The sequence below is a fragment of the Pistacia vera genome, unplaced genomic scaffold (assembly GCF_008641045.1).
Source record: "Pistacia vera cultivar Batoury unplaced genomic scaffold, PisVer_v2 Contig503, whole genome shotgun sequence".
Classification (NCBI taxonomy): domain Eukaryota; kingdom Viridiplantae; phylum Streptophyta; class Magnoliopsida; order Sapindales; family Anacardiaceae; genus Pistacia; species Pistacia vera.
Genome location: NW_022196339.1, coordinates 1,308,224 through 1,325,319, shown reverse-complemented (window position 1 = coordinate 1,325,319; position 17,096 = coordinate 1,308,224). Strand labels below are relative to the sequence as shown.

Genomic DNA, 17,096 nt, shown 5'->3' with positions numbered 1-17,096 from the left:
GGCTAGAGTTTTGGACAATTTTTACTTTCAATCATTTGAGGTATGCGAGTCATGCCTGTTAGGCAAGATGACCAAGTCTCCTTTCACAGGACAAGGTGAAAGGGCTACTGAGTTGTTAGGCATCATCTATAGTGATGTATGTGGTCCACTAACAGTTGAAGCCAGAGGTGGATATTTATACTTCATCAAATTTATTGACGATTTCAGTAGATATGGTTATGTCTACCTTATGAGACATAAATCTGAAGCCTTTGATAAATTCAAGGAATTCAGGAATGAAGTACATAATATGTTGGGTAAAAATATTAAAGCTCTTCGCTCGGATCGAGGAGGTGAATACTTAAGCTTAGGGTTTTCAGAGTACCTGAAAGAATTTGGGATAGTATCACAACTCACCCCTCTTTATACACCCAACACAATGGAGTGTCAGAAAGGAGGATCGGGACCTTACTTGACATGGTTAGGTCCATAATGAGTTTTAGTGATTTACCTGTATCGTTTTGGGGTTATGCCCTAGAAACTGCACCTCACGTTTTGAACCGTGTGCCGTCAAAGTCTNATTAGAGCTGAGAAGAAATACGGGATAGCTCACTGCACTAAAAGGAATAAAGTTGGCTTCAAGGTGGAGACTGAAAGTATTGTAAAGCCAAAAACGGAGCCGTTTCACTTAAGTATATTCAAGCCAAAACGGGGTCGTTTTGTTTAAGACCATTACCAAACTTCAGCCGTCAGATCAAGACAGATCCAAGGGCTGAGAATTACTAATGCAGACATATATAAAGAAGAGCAACAGTGATAAAAACTGATAGAACGCGTTTTTGTTAGTCTGTGTATTAGGGTTTGCAAAAGGGGGAAAAACACTAGGGCTGGGTTTGTTGCAGAATCTTTCTGGGTTAATCTGGGTTGATTAAGAGAGGGTTGCGTTTCCTTCTAGAGGCTGGTATTTGTCCTCTGTTTCTTGCAGATTATTGAGAGATTCTTGAGTGATTAGGCCTTGGTGGGTGTTAGTCTGTTTTTGGCAGATTTGTAGTCTTGTCCTTCTTGTAATCGTTGAATATCTTCTTAGTGCTGTGGGCTTCCATATTTCGGAGCTCAACGTGGATGTAGTCTATCCAAGATTGGATAGACGAACCACGGTAAAAATTGTGACTTGTGTGTGTGTGATTCTTTTGATCTTTAATCTTGTGTGTGTTGTTTGTGTTGCGAATTTGCTTATTAGGCTTAGGTTATAACAGATATATTTTGGATTCCATTATCATTTTGTTCGACTGAAGTTTTCTGACATTGTACGGAAGAATCTGCTGCGACAAACAAAAACTAACCAGCCGGCAACGCTCGACTCCACGTGAAGTGTCGCGGGAAGATGAGGACCATTCAAATTAACATCAAATCATTTCATTCAAAGAATGTTTTATTTATTTGGTCGTGCAAAGGTGATCAAGTGGTTTCACTTTAATTAATTTTGTTTTATTGAAATGAACTACAAAAGAGAATCAAACTCAGTGCTTTCACTAATATAAGTAAAACACTTCCCATCTCATCATTCTTTCGTTCTTACTTTCTCTCTCTTTTGAACTTCCATCTCCGGTTTGTTTTTCTTAATTACTACTCTATTTGGTTCTCTGACATTACGGTTTCATACATTTGTCGAAAGTTACCATTCCATCATGGCTACCGCCGAGGATAAACACGTCCCGTATCTTCACGGTGATCTTGTCCTTACGATCATCGAGGTTCGAAGGGTTCTGAATTGGGCCACCGGGAAGGGCGATGGAATCGAGGAGCTTAATAACCTCGACCCCCGTAAGGCTATCTTCGGCGACTCTTATGTTACAGTGTTAGTGCCGCAAGCCACTTTGGGGCGCACTCGTATCATTGAGAAGAACTCTCAGAATCTATTCTGGAACGACCAGTTTTTTATTCCCTTGGCTCACCCTGCAACTGAACTCGAGTTTCAAGTTATAGTCAAGAGTTTCTTTGGGCCCAAGGTTATTGGGAAGGCAAAAATTCCAGCGGAAAAAATGGCCAACGGCAAGGATATCTCGGGATGGTTCCGAATCGTCCGATCCAGCTGTATTAAGACACACAAAGCCTTGCGACTGAAGATGAAATTTACGCCGTGTGAAACAAATCCAATATACCGCTATGGCATTGCCGGTGATCCTAAGCTGGAAGGAGTTCGAAACACGTATTTTCCGTTACGAAAGGGAAATCAAGTGACGCTGTACCAGGACGCTCACGTGAGGAAGGAGTCCTTGCCTCACGTTACGCTTGAGGGAGATCAGGTTTATAAGCCAGGCACGTGCTGGGAGGACATTTGCGAAGCCATTTTAGATGCTCGTCATCTGATCTACATTATGGGGTGGTCTGTGTTTGTGAAGATTAAGCTCGTTAGAGAGCCCACTCGGCCGTTGCCGAGTGGTGGTGATTTGACACTCGGTAAGTTGCTGAAGTATAAATCGCAGGAAGGTGTCAGAGTTGTGTTGTTGATTTGGGAGGATAAGACATCCCGTGACGAGTTCGGAGTCAAAACGGTGAGTAGGGAAGCCAACATTTTCAGCTTATTTTGTGAAGATGCTAATATTAGGCTTTCTACTTTTGTTAACAAAATTTGGGAACTAATTTTACATGTTCTTAAATAATGAGAAAACAGTCTTCTTTAAAAAGTAGTTTCCATGTTCTATTGGTTATACATTTCACTGGCTGAAATGTGCAGGTAGGATTGATGGCAACTCACGATAAAGAAACGAAGAGGTTTTTCAAGGATTCATCTGTGAATTGTGTGCTAGCACCACGTTATGCTAGTAGGGAGTGTAGCTTTTTCAAACAACAGGCATGTTTTATATCCCTATTTTTCATTTTAGTAAATTGCTGTCTCTGTTATAGTTAGAAGACTAGTTAGCTCGTATGAATGTATGTTGATTAAATGTCGCAAAAATCACTTGACACTGAGTTGAAATAATAATTGTTGGATCTTTTATAGTTCTGTCATCGCTTGTTTTCTATAAGTTTTAGAAAACCATTTGTTTTCTTCTTTTAGAATTAACGATGGGTTAAAATTGTTTGTATGATGATGTTGTCCAGACTGTTAGTACCATCTTTACACACCATCAGAAATGTGTTGTTGTTGACACACAAGCATCCGGTAATAATCGGAAGATAACATCATTTATAGGAGGTATTGATCTCTGTGATGGTCGCTATGACACCCCTGACCATCGTCTCTTTCGTGATCTCAACACTGTGTTCAAGGATGATTTCCATAATCCTTCGTATCCTGTGAGTGGCTTTCTTGCCAATATTAAATATTTTGGTTTAACTTCAGCATTTCTTTGTACAGCATACTATTTCCATGTGAGCATACTAATTCCGTTTGAGCATAATTTTTGCAACCCATTATATTACTTGTTGGCTAGGACTCTTAGACTTGTGTATTTACTTTTCTCAATATAACAAAGGACACCCTCAACCCACACACACACGCACCCACTCTTAAGAATTCTTTTATTGCCATGCTGTTTGAATCATGGTCATGTGCTGAATTTTCAGTTTCAGGCATGTATCTAGTTAACTGTGAAGATTAACTTTGTTCTCATTAAATGTCGTTGGCCTCAGTCTGAAAATAAATAATCACATTTATAAAAAATCATTATTATATTGTTTGACACTGGGCCATGCATTCTATTTAGCTCAAAATCAACTGTATAGGATTATACTTTCAAACGTCCTTCATGTGCAAGTAGTTCTAGTGCTATTGTTTTCTTGCTCTTTTTCTTCACTTGGTTTTACAATTCTTTTTGGTGTCAGACTGGAACCAAGGCTCCAAGACAGCCATGGCATGATTTGCACTGCAGAATTGAAGGGCCAGCTGCACATGATGTTCGTATAAACTTTGAGCAGTGTTGGAGGCAAGCAACTCCGCGCGCAAAATCCACTCGAAACTTTAAAAAGGTTTCTCATTTGCAAGACGATTCTCTGCAAGATGATTCTCTGCTTAAGATAGAGCGCATCGCAGCGATATTAAGTCCTTCCGTATCTGTGTCAAGTGATGGAACCACACTAGTTCCACAGGATGGCGACGTAGTACAGGTTTCCAAGGAAGAAAATCCTGAAACCTGGAATGTTCAGGTCATACACTGCAAATATAATATTGAATGAAATTTTATTCTTTGGTTTGTTATTTTTAGTTTCTTTAATTCTTAGTGAATTTTTTCTTTTTTACAGATTTTCCGGTCCATTGACTCAGGATCACTGGAAGGATTTCTAAAGGATGTTAACAAGGCTGAGAATCAGGTTTGTGTATCAACTAACTTTGCTCTCTTAATACATAGAAAATCCTATCTGTCATCCATAGAGGATAATATTAGAGGTCGTGACCGGTACTTGATATTGACTTGACAATTTAATCTCTTTCATTCATCTGTTGCTCAATCAGTCCTGAATGAATTCTTCTCTTGCAGAAGAACCTTATCCGCGCAAAAGACTCGGTAATAGACAAGAGCATTCAAATGGCATACATTCAAGCCATCAGATCTGCTCAGCGTTTCATATATATTGAAAATCAGTATTTTATTGGATCATCTTATGCATGGCCATCGTATAAAGATGCAGGTTAAAATCTGATCGATCTTTTCTGTTTGTACTATATTTTCTTCTTATCAAGAAGTCTGACACCAAAAGTTTTGTAATACAAGGAACACACAAATATGAAGTAGTTAATTGCAAAATTTTCTTAGGATCTTTGAAAGAGGTGTTCAGGAGCTAATATAGAAATTTCAATACGCCATCATTTCTCTGTAACATTTTCGGTTAATAGATTGCGGACATAATAAACCATTACTATGTTTTCTATTCCCCCTAAATTTTTTTGAAGTCATTCTGTTCTTGTATGAGCAGGAGCTGATAACCTTATCCCTATGGAGTTGGCACGAAAGATTGAAAGTAAAATTAGAGCTAATGAGAGATTTGCGGTGTATGTTATCATACCTATGTGGCCTGAGGGTGATTCAAATTCTTGCCCTGTGCAAGAAATTCTGGTTTGGCAGGTTTTATTTTGATATATGTCCCAAAACTTATGAACTAGAATTGTTACTTGCATATAAAATTTAACTATCAAATTGATTCATACTCTTGTTTCACCGACCCTGTTCACTAGCATCTTCAAAAATGTATTATCTTGTATTGCTTCGAAACAATAATGTGTTGTTCTTTTTTAATTATTGGTTCGGAGTTTAAGGGCTCTCTTCTATCTTTTGCCATGCCAGATATAATATGATCTTGGTTCATAAATTGGCCTGATTTAGTTTGGTTCCTTCACTTGGGTTTAGAATTGTGACATAACTGTGGCTTTTGAAAAACACAATGGGAAGTCTGGTAAAATTTTATTCTAAACACTAAATGTCTTCTTTAGCAATTCAATTGGTATATTCTTTTATGTTGTTGCTATCCAATTGGATTCTATAAGTTTACTTTAGCTTTATACTTGGGAAATAGGATGAGCACTTGTTATTTTAATACCTTCATCATTCTAGTTTCTCTTCGGATGTTTTGACATTTTTGTCAAGAAAATGTATATTAAAAATAACAATGCAGAATTTATTTTGTCCAACTTCCACGTATTTGCACTTTGCAGAGCCAGACAATGCAGATGATGTATAGAATTGTTGCACAGGCACTGAAAGATATGCAGAGGAATGCACATCCACAAGATTACCTCAATTTTTATTGCCTTGGTAAACGGGAAGCAAACCCAGATGTGTCAACCAGTAGTGGTGAAAAGGTATTTACTTGGAAGAGAATTCCTTTTGTGCTTTTTTAAGCTTACTGTAATACAACTTTCGTTTTAGGACTAAATTATTTGTTTGTTGTTAATTATTGTGGCTAAATAATTTTCTTGTTCTTAATATAAGATCTCTATTAGCTATTTCTTTTCTCTCTTGAAAAAGTCACAAGCATTATTGCAATCCTTAGACTTCATGAGTAGTTAATTTGTGAACTTTTCTGTCTAATTGGTGCTTTTGATTTCCAGTTTGACTTGTTGATGTCAAATGTTTTATGGTAGATATATGATCATGGTACATAACATATATAAATCTTTTAACTTTTAAAGTATATTTTCTGATGGAAGCATGACATTTTTGAAATACGAGCTCTATTAATCATTCGTGTATATAATAAGTTTTCTAAAGGAAGCAGGACATATTTTTAAATTATAGTTACTAATTAAAGATTTATCAGGTATCTAAATCACAAGAACATCAGCGGTTTATGATATATGTCCATGCTAAGGGAATGATAGTAGATGATGAATATGTGATAGTGGGATCTGCCAACATTAATGAAAGATCAATGGCTGGCAGTAGAGACACTGAAATAGCCATGGGTGCATATCAGCCGCATCATGCTTGGGCGAAAAACAAGAGGCATCCATATGGCCAGGTCTGTATAGTTGTTTGATATTCATCCAACTTTATTTTGGTACTCATCCCTAACTGTTTCTTGAAAGAGCATGATCAAAAGATTTGAACAAGTTCAAATGATTTTGATGAAATATGGAATGCATCTTTATTATTATTGATTTCCCTTCAATCACCTTAATTCATGTGATTGATAATATCTTAACATGATGTGTTCAGCTATGTGTGAATGTTTAGATTCCGATAATTGCTTGCCATTCTGTAGATGTAATTCTGCCGTTCTGTGTGATATATACATAACGTGACCAGCATGATAAAATGTGCCTTGTGCAGATCTATGGATTTAGGAACTCACTTTGGGCAGAGCATCTTGGTGAGCTGGAGGCTTGCTTCGAGAAGCCTGAAAGTTTGGACTGTGTAACGACAGTAAACCGGATCGCTCGAGACAACTGGTATAAATTCACCACTAAGAATTTCACGCAACTCCAGGGCCACCTTCTAAAATATCCACTTACGGTAGAGATTGATGGGACATTAAGCCCTCTACGGGGACACGAGAAATTTCCAGATACAGGTGGTGAAGTCATTGGAAGGCGTTCCTGGATTTTGAATGCTACTTTGACCACATAATTCCACCTCCCATTATTTTGTTTGTTGAAACGCTGGAGGAAAAACATCGGAAAGACAATCAGGTTTTTTTATTTATCTTTCTAGTTTGAAGAATTGAACTCCTTGACTGATTTATGATCAAAAATGAATTTTAAGTTAAATACTGATCAAATCCTTGTCTTTGGAACACATAAATATTTTTGGTAGGTTGATATTATACATTGATTGCTTCTGATAATATAGATTTGATATTATATATGGGTTGCAATCTATTAACTTAAATGAGATGACAATGATAATAATCACCTCCAATTTTTATCTAATATCCGTTAAATTGTAATCAATCAATGGTCATGAAATTGTAATAAATCAATGATAATGAAAAGCAAATGAACCTGAATTTTATCTTCTTACCAGATTTGACCTTCTCAAGGGCTTCAAACAAAGCCGCCTTTTGCTTCTCTGTAGGAACCTGAATTTGTATTCCAGTAAATTACCCACAGTCAATCAAAGGGCCGAATACAAGAAGATTCTAAGATTAACAAACACTATTTGAACTACATTCAGAATCTTACTTATTATCTGTTATCTGTTAAATTGTAATAAATCAATTGTCATGAAATTGTGTTAACAATTTAAATAATAAATTTAAGTTAAAACATCACATCCCATTAAATAGTAAGGTTAACTTAATTAAACTAGGAAATTCATTTAAAGTTTTGAAATAATAAAAATTCTAATGATAATGTATTTTTAAGGGGTTTTTGTCATTACATCAAATCTGATCTTAACTCTATAATAAAATAAAAGTAATAGATTGAAGAGTTTTCTATTTCTTAGTGTCCAGGTCAATTTACACAGGTAAACCATAATTGAAACTGGGATTGTATTAACACATGCACAACCCATTTGGTTTGTCCTAACACAAACTTTAATGTAAATATTCTGAGATTAAATCTAAGATTTCTCATTCTTTTAGGTATAAGTTACATTAAATTTAAATTTCCAAAATGCCATAATATGAACCTCCTACAACATATTTAATTTTTTTTTTTCTTTTTTTACTTTTTACATATAAAAAAATTTATTCCTAGAAGCATTCCCTCGACACATAATTTTTAGTCCTTCCCTTGACACGCAATTTTTAATCACAACCCATATATGCAAGTACTTAAGATTAATGCATCAAATACAGTTTTAATGTTTATGCAAGAAAAGCACAAATGATGCCCACAATAAAAAAAAATGTCAGGACAGAAAGATATTCTATATCTAATTGATTAGGCAAGAGTGGTACAAGAAAACTGCAGAACATAGCATGATAAGAAACACATTAATAAAAAGAGTATTACCTTACTCCTGCCATTACCTTGAAGTCGTCCTCTAATGATTATTTAATATAATTTTAGAAGTTAAATTTGCTTCCATGAGCTAAATGAACCTATCATTAATACAGAATGGTCAAGATAGTGCCACAGACTCAACTTTCCTAACTTTAAGAACTGTAAATTGTTTAACTGAAAACTCGCATTGCTGAATCTATTGCACAACGTCAAGTAGTCAGACCTACTAACAGACCTAAAAAATTGTTTACAATTGAGATAGAGATATTAACATATATTGTATTGTAATGTTTTCTGAAGCCAACTTAAAATAATCGTATTACTAATTAAGAATTATAAGAGCTTTACTATTTTCAGAAACAGAAGAGAGGTGTGAACATTCGATTTACAATATAAAAGATGATAGGAAGCTTGGTCCAGAAACTGGTGTGTGCTCTTACAAAAAATGTTTGATGAGTAAGTCTGAGTCCAGAAGGATCTGCATATTAATAAAGATCTCAATTAGCTTTAAAGATGAAAATAAATGCAGGTTTTGAGATATAAAAATGGCATAATCATGTTCGAGGCCACAAACTCCAAATTTCAAGCCACAACATTTACGACTGAAGCAAAAAGAAAAATATTCAGTTTCTCACGGATAATATACCATTTGAGAACTAATAGTCATGGGCTGAAGTCTCCTGCTCCCACTTCTTCCAGCCGCGAGTTTGTCCAATATAACTATTGGTTAGTAACTAAATCTAGTAGTTACTAGAGGGAAAAGATAACATCATAATTGATTATCATGGCAAGTTTTTTTGGACAGATTTCATACCTTTAGCCTCCCAAGCAACCTGGTAACAGCACTGTATAAGACATGAAAGACTGCTAAAAAGAATACGAGGATGTGTAATTGGTGCAATGCTTCTGCTGATATAAGCGGTTCATACCCCTGAAGACAGAAAACAGATTAGCTATTACATGAATTTATGGATTTTGATTAGTACATAAAAGGTATCAACCGTCAAAATTTAGGGGGTAAAAGTACATTAGGTCTTGCATCTTAGTAGGACAATGTTTCCATGTAACATATACCTTGCATGAGAAATTATAAATTTTCCATAGAAGCTTCAAGTTGAATACCAGGAGATGAAGCTTGGTTCATACTGCATTATCCAGGATTTCATTCATCACTCAAAACAAATTTATAGTCCTAACTTTCTATATGACTACATGAGACATTCAACAAAAAGAACATGCATATGGATGTCGTAAGTCTTGTGATTTAATTAAAATCTAGAAACACACAAGTTAATGTTAAGATTCAAGTTGGTATATAGGAGGAAGCTTAGTTAGTTAGAAATCAGTTATACTGAGCTGTAGTTAGTTGAAGTTGTTATAGGTGGTTAGTTGACAGTTATAAGCTTATTTCTTTGTATATAAACGAAATGTAACAGACTTTCTTTTTATCAATAACAATTCCCTCTTTTTCAGGTTACTTGCTCCCAAATTAACATGGTATCAGAGCCACAATTCTAGGGCTTGAGGATTCTGGAAATTCACAGAGAACTTCACTCTGTTCATCAATAATTTTTCAAACTGTTTATCAGTTTCTTCTACCCTAGTCATCTGTTTCATTAGCTTCGTCAGCTTCTTCTCCTCTGGATCTGTCTCATTAGCTTCGTTAGCTTCTTCTCCTATGGATTTCGTTTGTCAAAAATTTCTTCTTTGATCTCGTTTCATCTGATCAAGAAGCTATTATCTTCATTCCTCCAAAATGGCAGCTGTTAGTGCAGATGGAGAAATACAGTCTTCTGCGAATAATGGAAGTGATCAATCAAGTTCATCAATCGATTTCAATCATCAACTTTATCTGCATCCTTCTGATACTCCAGGTGCTGTTCTTGTTTCCTTTCAATTGATTGGTGTTGATAATTACTCGTTATTGAGTAGATCTATGAAAATTTCATTGTTAGCCAAAAATAAGATTGGTTTTATTGATGGAACTTGTACAAAGGATAGCTTTCCAGTTAGCTTGCACAACCAATGGGATAGATGTAATGCTATACTTCTCTCCTGGATCATGAATTCAGTTACTAAAGAACTTTTAAGTGGCATCGTTTATGCATCTAGTGCACATTTGGTATGGAAAGATTTAAAAGAAAGGTTTGATAAGGTGAATGGATCTAGAGTTTTCCAGTTGCATAGAGAAATTGTCACCTTAGTACAAGGAACTTCGTCCATCTCCACATATTTCTCCAAACTAAGAGTGTTATGGGATGAATACTCATCTATTGTCCAGCTTCCTTCATGTGAGTGTTCTATGTCAAAGGATTACGTAGATCACATGCAAAATCAAAAGTTACTACAATTCTTGATGGGATTAGATGAAACTTACTTGCATGCTAGAAGCCAAATCCTCATGATGCAACCTCTACCATCTATCAACCAAGCCTACTCCATGCTCGTCACTGAAGAGAGCCACAGAAGTTTAACCAATGCTGTTGCTGTAGAATCATCATTTGAACCGACAGTGTTCTATTCTTTATCCAACCAACAATCAGTCAAACCTAAAAAGAATTGGAATATAACCTGTGAACATTGTCATGTGAAGGGACACAAAAAGGATAATTGCTATAGAATCATTGGCTATCCTGCTGATTTTAAGTTCACCAGAAGAAAGAATCCTACTCAATCTTCAGCAAATAATGTTACCTCTACTGAATCCTTTGATCACAATAGTTCCACAGCCCCTCAAAACAACACTCAAGCAGCAGCTTCTCCAATCTTCTCTAAAGAGCAGTATGTAGAGATACTGAAATTGCTCTAGAAGGAACCCGTATTACCTCCCAATGATGCACATGTCAACATGGCAGGTTTTCACTCTTATTTTTTATCCGTTGATCATGGAGTTTGCTGGATATTAGACACAGGTGCTAGTCACCATATGACAGCTTCTTTAAACACTTTGAACAAATTGATGGGGATAGCTTCTCCTTCCACAGTTAGGCTACCCAATGGACATCATTCAACCGTAACACATATTGGATCCTGTAATATTGGTCCAGATCAAAAACTGACTAATGTCTTATTTGTGCCAGATTTCAAGTTTAATTTGATTTCTATATCAAAGCTCACCAAAGACTTATCTTGCTTTGTCAGTTTCTATCCTGATTTCTGCATATTTCAGGGCCTCTCCAATGGCAAAATACTGGGGATTGGTAAAGAATCAGAGAGTCTCTACTTCTTCATGCCTTCTCATGCATCCAAGGCTAACATTTCTACTTTGAATAAAACCTTACCTGTTTCATGTTCAGTTTCTATAAGCCAGTTTTGGCATAAACGTCTTGGCCATGTGCCATATGCAAAACTGAGATATTTTTCTGAAATAAGAAATTTTAATTCTGATGATGCTGAATACCATTGTGATGTTTGTCCTCTTGCCAAGCATATAAGAAAGCCCTTTCCTATTAGCACTACAAGAGCTCCTGCATGTTTTCATTTGTTGCATATGAATGTATGGGGACCATATCATACTCCTACACATAATCATCACAAATTTTTCCTTACGGTAGTTGATGATCATTCCAGGGTTACTTGGGTTTTTCTCATGACAAATAAACATGAAGTTATAGTTCATATTAAGAGCTTTCTTACTCTCATCAAGAATCAATTCTCAGCCTCTGTCAAGATCATTCGGACAAATAATGGTTTGGAGTTTCTCAACTCTCAATGCTCTGCATTATTCACTTCACTTGGAATTATTCACCAGAAAACTTGTGTATATACTCCCCAGCAGAATGGGGTAGTAGAAAGGAAGCATAGGCACTTACTTAATGTTGCTAGAGCCTTGAGATTTCAGGCCTCCATTCCAATTAAATACTGGAGAGAATGCATACTCACCACTTGTTACATCATCAATAGGCTTCCTATTGCTGTACTCCAGGGAAGTTCACCTCATCAAATACTTTTTGGTTCTCCTCCTTCTATTGATCATTTCAAGGTATTTGGATGCTTGGCATATGCATCTAATCTGCGCTCCAGAGATAAATTTGGTTTCAAGGCCATACCATCAGTTTTTATGGGTTATTCTTCAACCCAAAAAGGATACAAGTTACTCAACTTGCAAGATTTTAGCTTCTTTGTCAACCGAGATGTCAGATTTCTTGAGGACATTTTTCCCTTCCAGTTCCAGCAACATTCTCATGTTCCATTATTTCCCAGTGATCCTTTCAGTAGCACATTTTCTGATGACACTTTCACTACTCCTATTAATTATGACACTCTTGATCCACCATCACCATATTACACCTTCAGTCCAGGTTCTACTGCTGATAATTCCCCTGTTGTTCCTATTGATGACTCAACCTCAACATCATCCTCAGCTGTTGCTGTTCCTATTGATGACTCAACATCAACACCATCCTCAGCTCCAGTACCTACTTCTGATGTTCCTTTAAACATCAGACGTTCTACCAGATCACACATACCTCCAATTTGGTTGCAGGATTATATCACCCTTTCAGCTCATTACTCCATTTCAGATGTTGTCTCTTATAATCATATTTCTCCATATTACAGGTGTTTCCTTTCGTCCACATCTCGGATCAAAGAGCCCGTCTCATTTACTGAAGCTTCTCAGGATCCTAATTGGATTGCTGCAATGTAAACTGAGATCAATGCATTAGAAGCTAACAAAACTTGGCAGCTTGTTCCTCTCCCAGCAGGTAAATAGCCTATAGGCTGCAAATGGGTTTACAAAGTAAATTACCATTTTGATGGTACTTTAGAAAGATACAAAGCCAGGCTTGTGGCCAAAGCCTACAACCAACAAGCTGGCATAGATTACACAGAAACATTATCCTCGATGGCAAAGATGGTCACAGTCAGATCAGTTCTTGCCTTGGCTTCCATTCATGCTTGGCCACTCTTCCAACTTGATGTGTTTAATGCCTTCTTGCAAGGGGATCTCCATGCAAAGGTTTACATGTCTTTACCTCAAGGATTTGGCACTCAGGGGGAGAATCACACAGTCTGCAGATTGCTCAAAACCTTGTATGGATTGAAGCAAGCAAGTAGACAATGGAATCAAAAACTTACTGAAGCTTTGATAAAAAATGGCTACTTGCAGAGTAAGTATGATTACTCATTATTCACCAAAAGAGAAGGAAGCAACATAGTCATTATGCTTGTCTATGTTGATGACATTTTGATAATAGAAAGCTGCACTAAGATGATAGACCAGTTGAAGTTTATACTGCAGGATAACTTCAAAATCAAAGATCTTGGTCACCTTAAATACTTTCTTGGAATTGAAGTTGCTAGGTCCTCTCAAGGAATGGTTTTGAACTAGAGAAAATATGCACTGGAATTAATTTCGGAGGCTGGGTTGTCTACTGCAAAACCTGCTGACACTCCTCTAGAACAACATTCAAAATTGACTTCATATGAGTTTGATCAAAGATTTCCACCGGATGAAAAGGATGAACTGCTGACAGATCCTAGCATGTTCAGGAGGATGGTGGGAAGGTTATTATATCTAACCATGACCAGGCTAGACATTTCATTTGCTGTCCAAAATTTAAGTCAACACATGCAGACTCCTACACAATCACACCTAGAAGCAGCATTGAGAGTCATAAGATACGTGAAAAAGGAACCAGCTCTTGGGTTGATTATGTCCGCAAAAAGTACAAAAGAATTAATAGCATTTTGTGACTTAGATTGGGCCTCTTGTGCCGTTAGTAGAAAATCAGTATCAGGATACTGCATTAAGATGGGAGATTCTCTTCTGTCTTGGAAATCAAAGAAGCAAAATACTATAGCAAGATCATCTGCGAAAGCAGAATATAGAAGCATTGATGGAACTGTTGCAGAACTAGTTTGGTTAATTGGTTTACTAAAAGAGCTTGATGATGAAGCCAAAATCCCAGCGTTGCTCTACTGTGATAATAAGTCAGCATTACAAATTGTAGCAAACCCCATGTTTCATGAAAGAACAAAACACATAGAGATAGATTGTCATTTTATAAGAGAGAAGATTCAAAGTGGTTTGATCATCACAAAATACATACCAACTGGAGAACAACTTGCAGATGTGATGACGAAAGGATTGGGAAGATTACAGCATGAGACGCTTCTGTCCAAGTTATGCCTGAAAAATATTCATAAGATGCCAACTTGAGGAGGAGTGATAAGATTCAAGTTGGTATATAGGAGGAAGCTTAGTTAGTTAGAAATTAGTTATACTGAGCTGTAGTTAGTTGAAGTTGTTATAGGTGGTTAGTTGACAGTTATAAGCTTATTTCTTTGTATATAAACGAAATGTAACAGACTTTCTTTTTATCAATAACAATTCTCTCTTTTTCACATTACTTGCTCCCAAATTAACAGCTAGATTTCATATGCATCGGCAATCAAAACATATCGAAAGATTGCTAAGGCATGAAAGATATCTATGCGTAATAAGTTTAATATTAAGTTTTCTTTGGCTTGTAGCACCAAGGTCACCCCGAGGCACCCACCTAACTCCAAAAACCGGAAAAGAAAATTCACCATTGGTCATGTTGGCAGTAAAACACTGCATTGAAGGTTGTCAACATAATCTTTCAAACCACAAAAAGTCATGGCTCATACATTGCAAGAAAGAAAATACAATACATGCCAGTCACAACATAAATCTCCACCATACCATGTACCTACTATCAATTTAGGAAAATGTAGAAAGGAACCATAATTTGAGCTCTATTTGCACTCACCGACTTGCATGCAGGAGTAGTTGTACTTGAAGAAGATAAGTATCTACGGTCAAACCACAAGAGTCGTCTACGATGTTCTGATTCGCTACTTGACTCTCCATCAGTCACACTATCTGATACGCAAGGCAGCATAGTGCCTGCAACCTTGAAAGGGATACATATCTTGATAATGTACTTCTGCCCAAAAGTGAGTATGAGCGAAATGAATCCCAGAACCATCAACTCTGCAAAAATTACATATTAATGTCAATTAAGCAACCAATTTTTGTTTCCACCCAAAAAAACTACCAGAAGTATAGAAGAAAATTTTTCTTCTTACCAGATTTGACCTTCTCAAGGGCTTCAAACAAAGCCGGCTTGTGCTTCTCTGTAAGAACCTGAATTTGTATTCCAGTAAATTACCCACAGTCAATCAAATGGCCGAATACAACAACATTCTAAGATTAACAAACACTATTTGAACTACATTGAGAATCTTACATATTTACTAGTATAACCGTTGAAAAATCCAATCTTAAATCATGACTAAAGTGAGTAAAAACTCAGCACTAAGTAGCAATATGAGGAATGAAAATCAAAGAACTTCAAACACATAACATGTAAACCAGAAATTTAATGTTTATTATGCCTCAAAAAAGGGGGAAAAAAAGAGAGAACCAAACATAACAATATAAAGAACCGGAATGACAAGTTAACAAGATAATTAAAAGGGTCAAGGCAGTTATAGAACAAACATGACGAAGCTCTTGGCAGATAAGAATTTCTAAAAGCATAAGAAAAGTAAATGAACTTACAGTTCCAAGTTTGTGAAGATTTTTTTCCAAGAAAACAGAAATGATGATGATAACAGCACAAACAATAGCAACAGCCCATGTTGGTGTCTGACTAATCTGCCTCTCCGTGGAGGTGCTACTGCTTGAACTCGATGTTGCCATGGCTACATTACCACACACTAGCAAAAGAGAGAGAGAATAGCAGCAACATTTTGGAAGGTTTGATGTTGAATTCAATGAGCCCTAGGGTAAAAAAAATCAGAAGGTATGTTTGATGTTTGTAATATACTCTCTGGTATTAAATTAGAGATCATATTGAAAAGGGCGCGCATTAATGGGTGGAATCTACAACTTTGGATGCAGTAAGAAGAATGTTATGAGGAAACTGCCTCGAAGAAGCTGTTTTAAGATCAAATAAAACACGGTTGTGATTGTACTTGCATGCTAATCAACCATTTATGACGACATGGGAAATCTTCATTAGTAAAACTGATTAATTAAAGAAACTCATGCATTCAATGTCCCACTTGTTTACATATTTTATAGGTTGATTTGGTTCATATATTTGGCTAACTTTATAGGGCGGTTTGTTTTTTTGGGGGGGAAGTTATTAAAAAGACATTTGAAGTTTACATTTAATTAAAAGGCTATCAAGTTTTGAAATGTTAACTAAATAGTCATATTATTGATTACGGGTAATTAGTGCTTAATTAGGATTAATGTAATCTTTTCAAAATTATCTATATTTCCACAAACCCGAAATTGTTGCAAATAAACCCAAAAACCTTCTTCTTCCTCCCGCCATTAACGCATCTCTACCTGCATCTTCTTCTCTTCTTCTTGGCGTCGTCAACATCTTCTTCTTCCTCTGCATCTTCTTCTTCTTCCTCCTTCCTGTACATCTTCTTCTTCCTCATTCCTCTACATCTTCTTCTTCCGCATCTCTACCGCCATTAACACTTTCTTCTTCCTCCACCATTAACATCTTCTCCGGCAAAGATCCCCCTCCTCCTCCTCCTGACATTTCGCCTAAGTATGTGTATCTCCTTTTTACATTTTATATTTAGATTTACAAAGATTTAATAATGGATGGGGTTTGGGTTATGATTTTGATTTAGTTGTTTAGGTTGTTGGGTTGTGTTTGATGTAATGTAGGTTGAAAGGAGTGAAATTTGTTGAAAATTTGTTCTGGGTATTTATTCTGGGTATGATGGATCG

The 17,096-nt window shown here is 36.3% G+C and overlaps 1 protein-coding gene and 1 pseudogene across 1 annotated transcript; one reads left to right on the top strand and one right to left on the bottom strand.

Moving 5' to 3' along the window:
- The first annotated feature begins 1,574 nt into the window (after nt 1-1,574).
- Nucleotides 1,575-7,128, top strand: LOC116105722 (phospholipase D delta-like). The gene is made up of 10 exons (XM_031392130.1): nt 1,575-2,534; nt 2,717-2,833; nt 3,085-3,279; nt 3,808-4,128; nt 4,225-4,293; nt 4,461-4,611; nt 4,897-5,045; nt 5,633-5,779; nt 6,238-6,438; nt 6,750-7,128. The coding sequence occupies exons 1-10, from the start codon at nt 1,668-1,670 to the stop codon at nt 7,044-7,046; spliced, it is 2,514 nt and encodes an 837-aa protein (XP_031247990.1). The 5' UTR covers nt 1,575-1,667; the 3' UTR covers nt 7,047-7,128.
- A 1,094-nt stretch (nt 7,129-8,222) lies between these two features.
- On the bottom strand, nt 8,223-16,040 carry LOC116105699 (annotated as a pseudogene).
- Between the last annotated feature and the right edge of the window lie 1,056 nt (nt 16,041-17,096).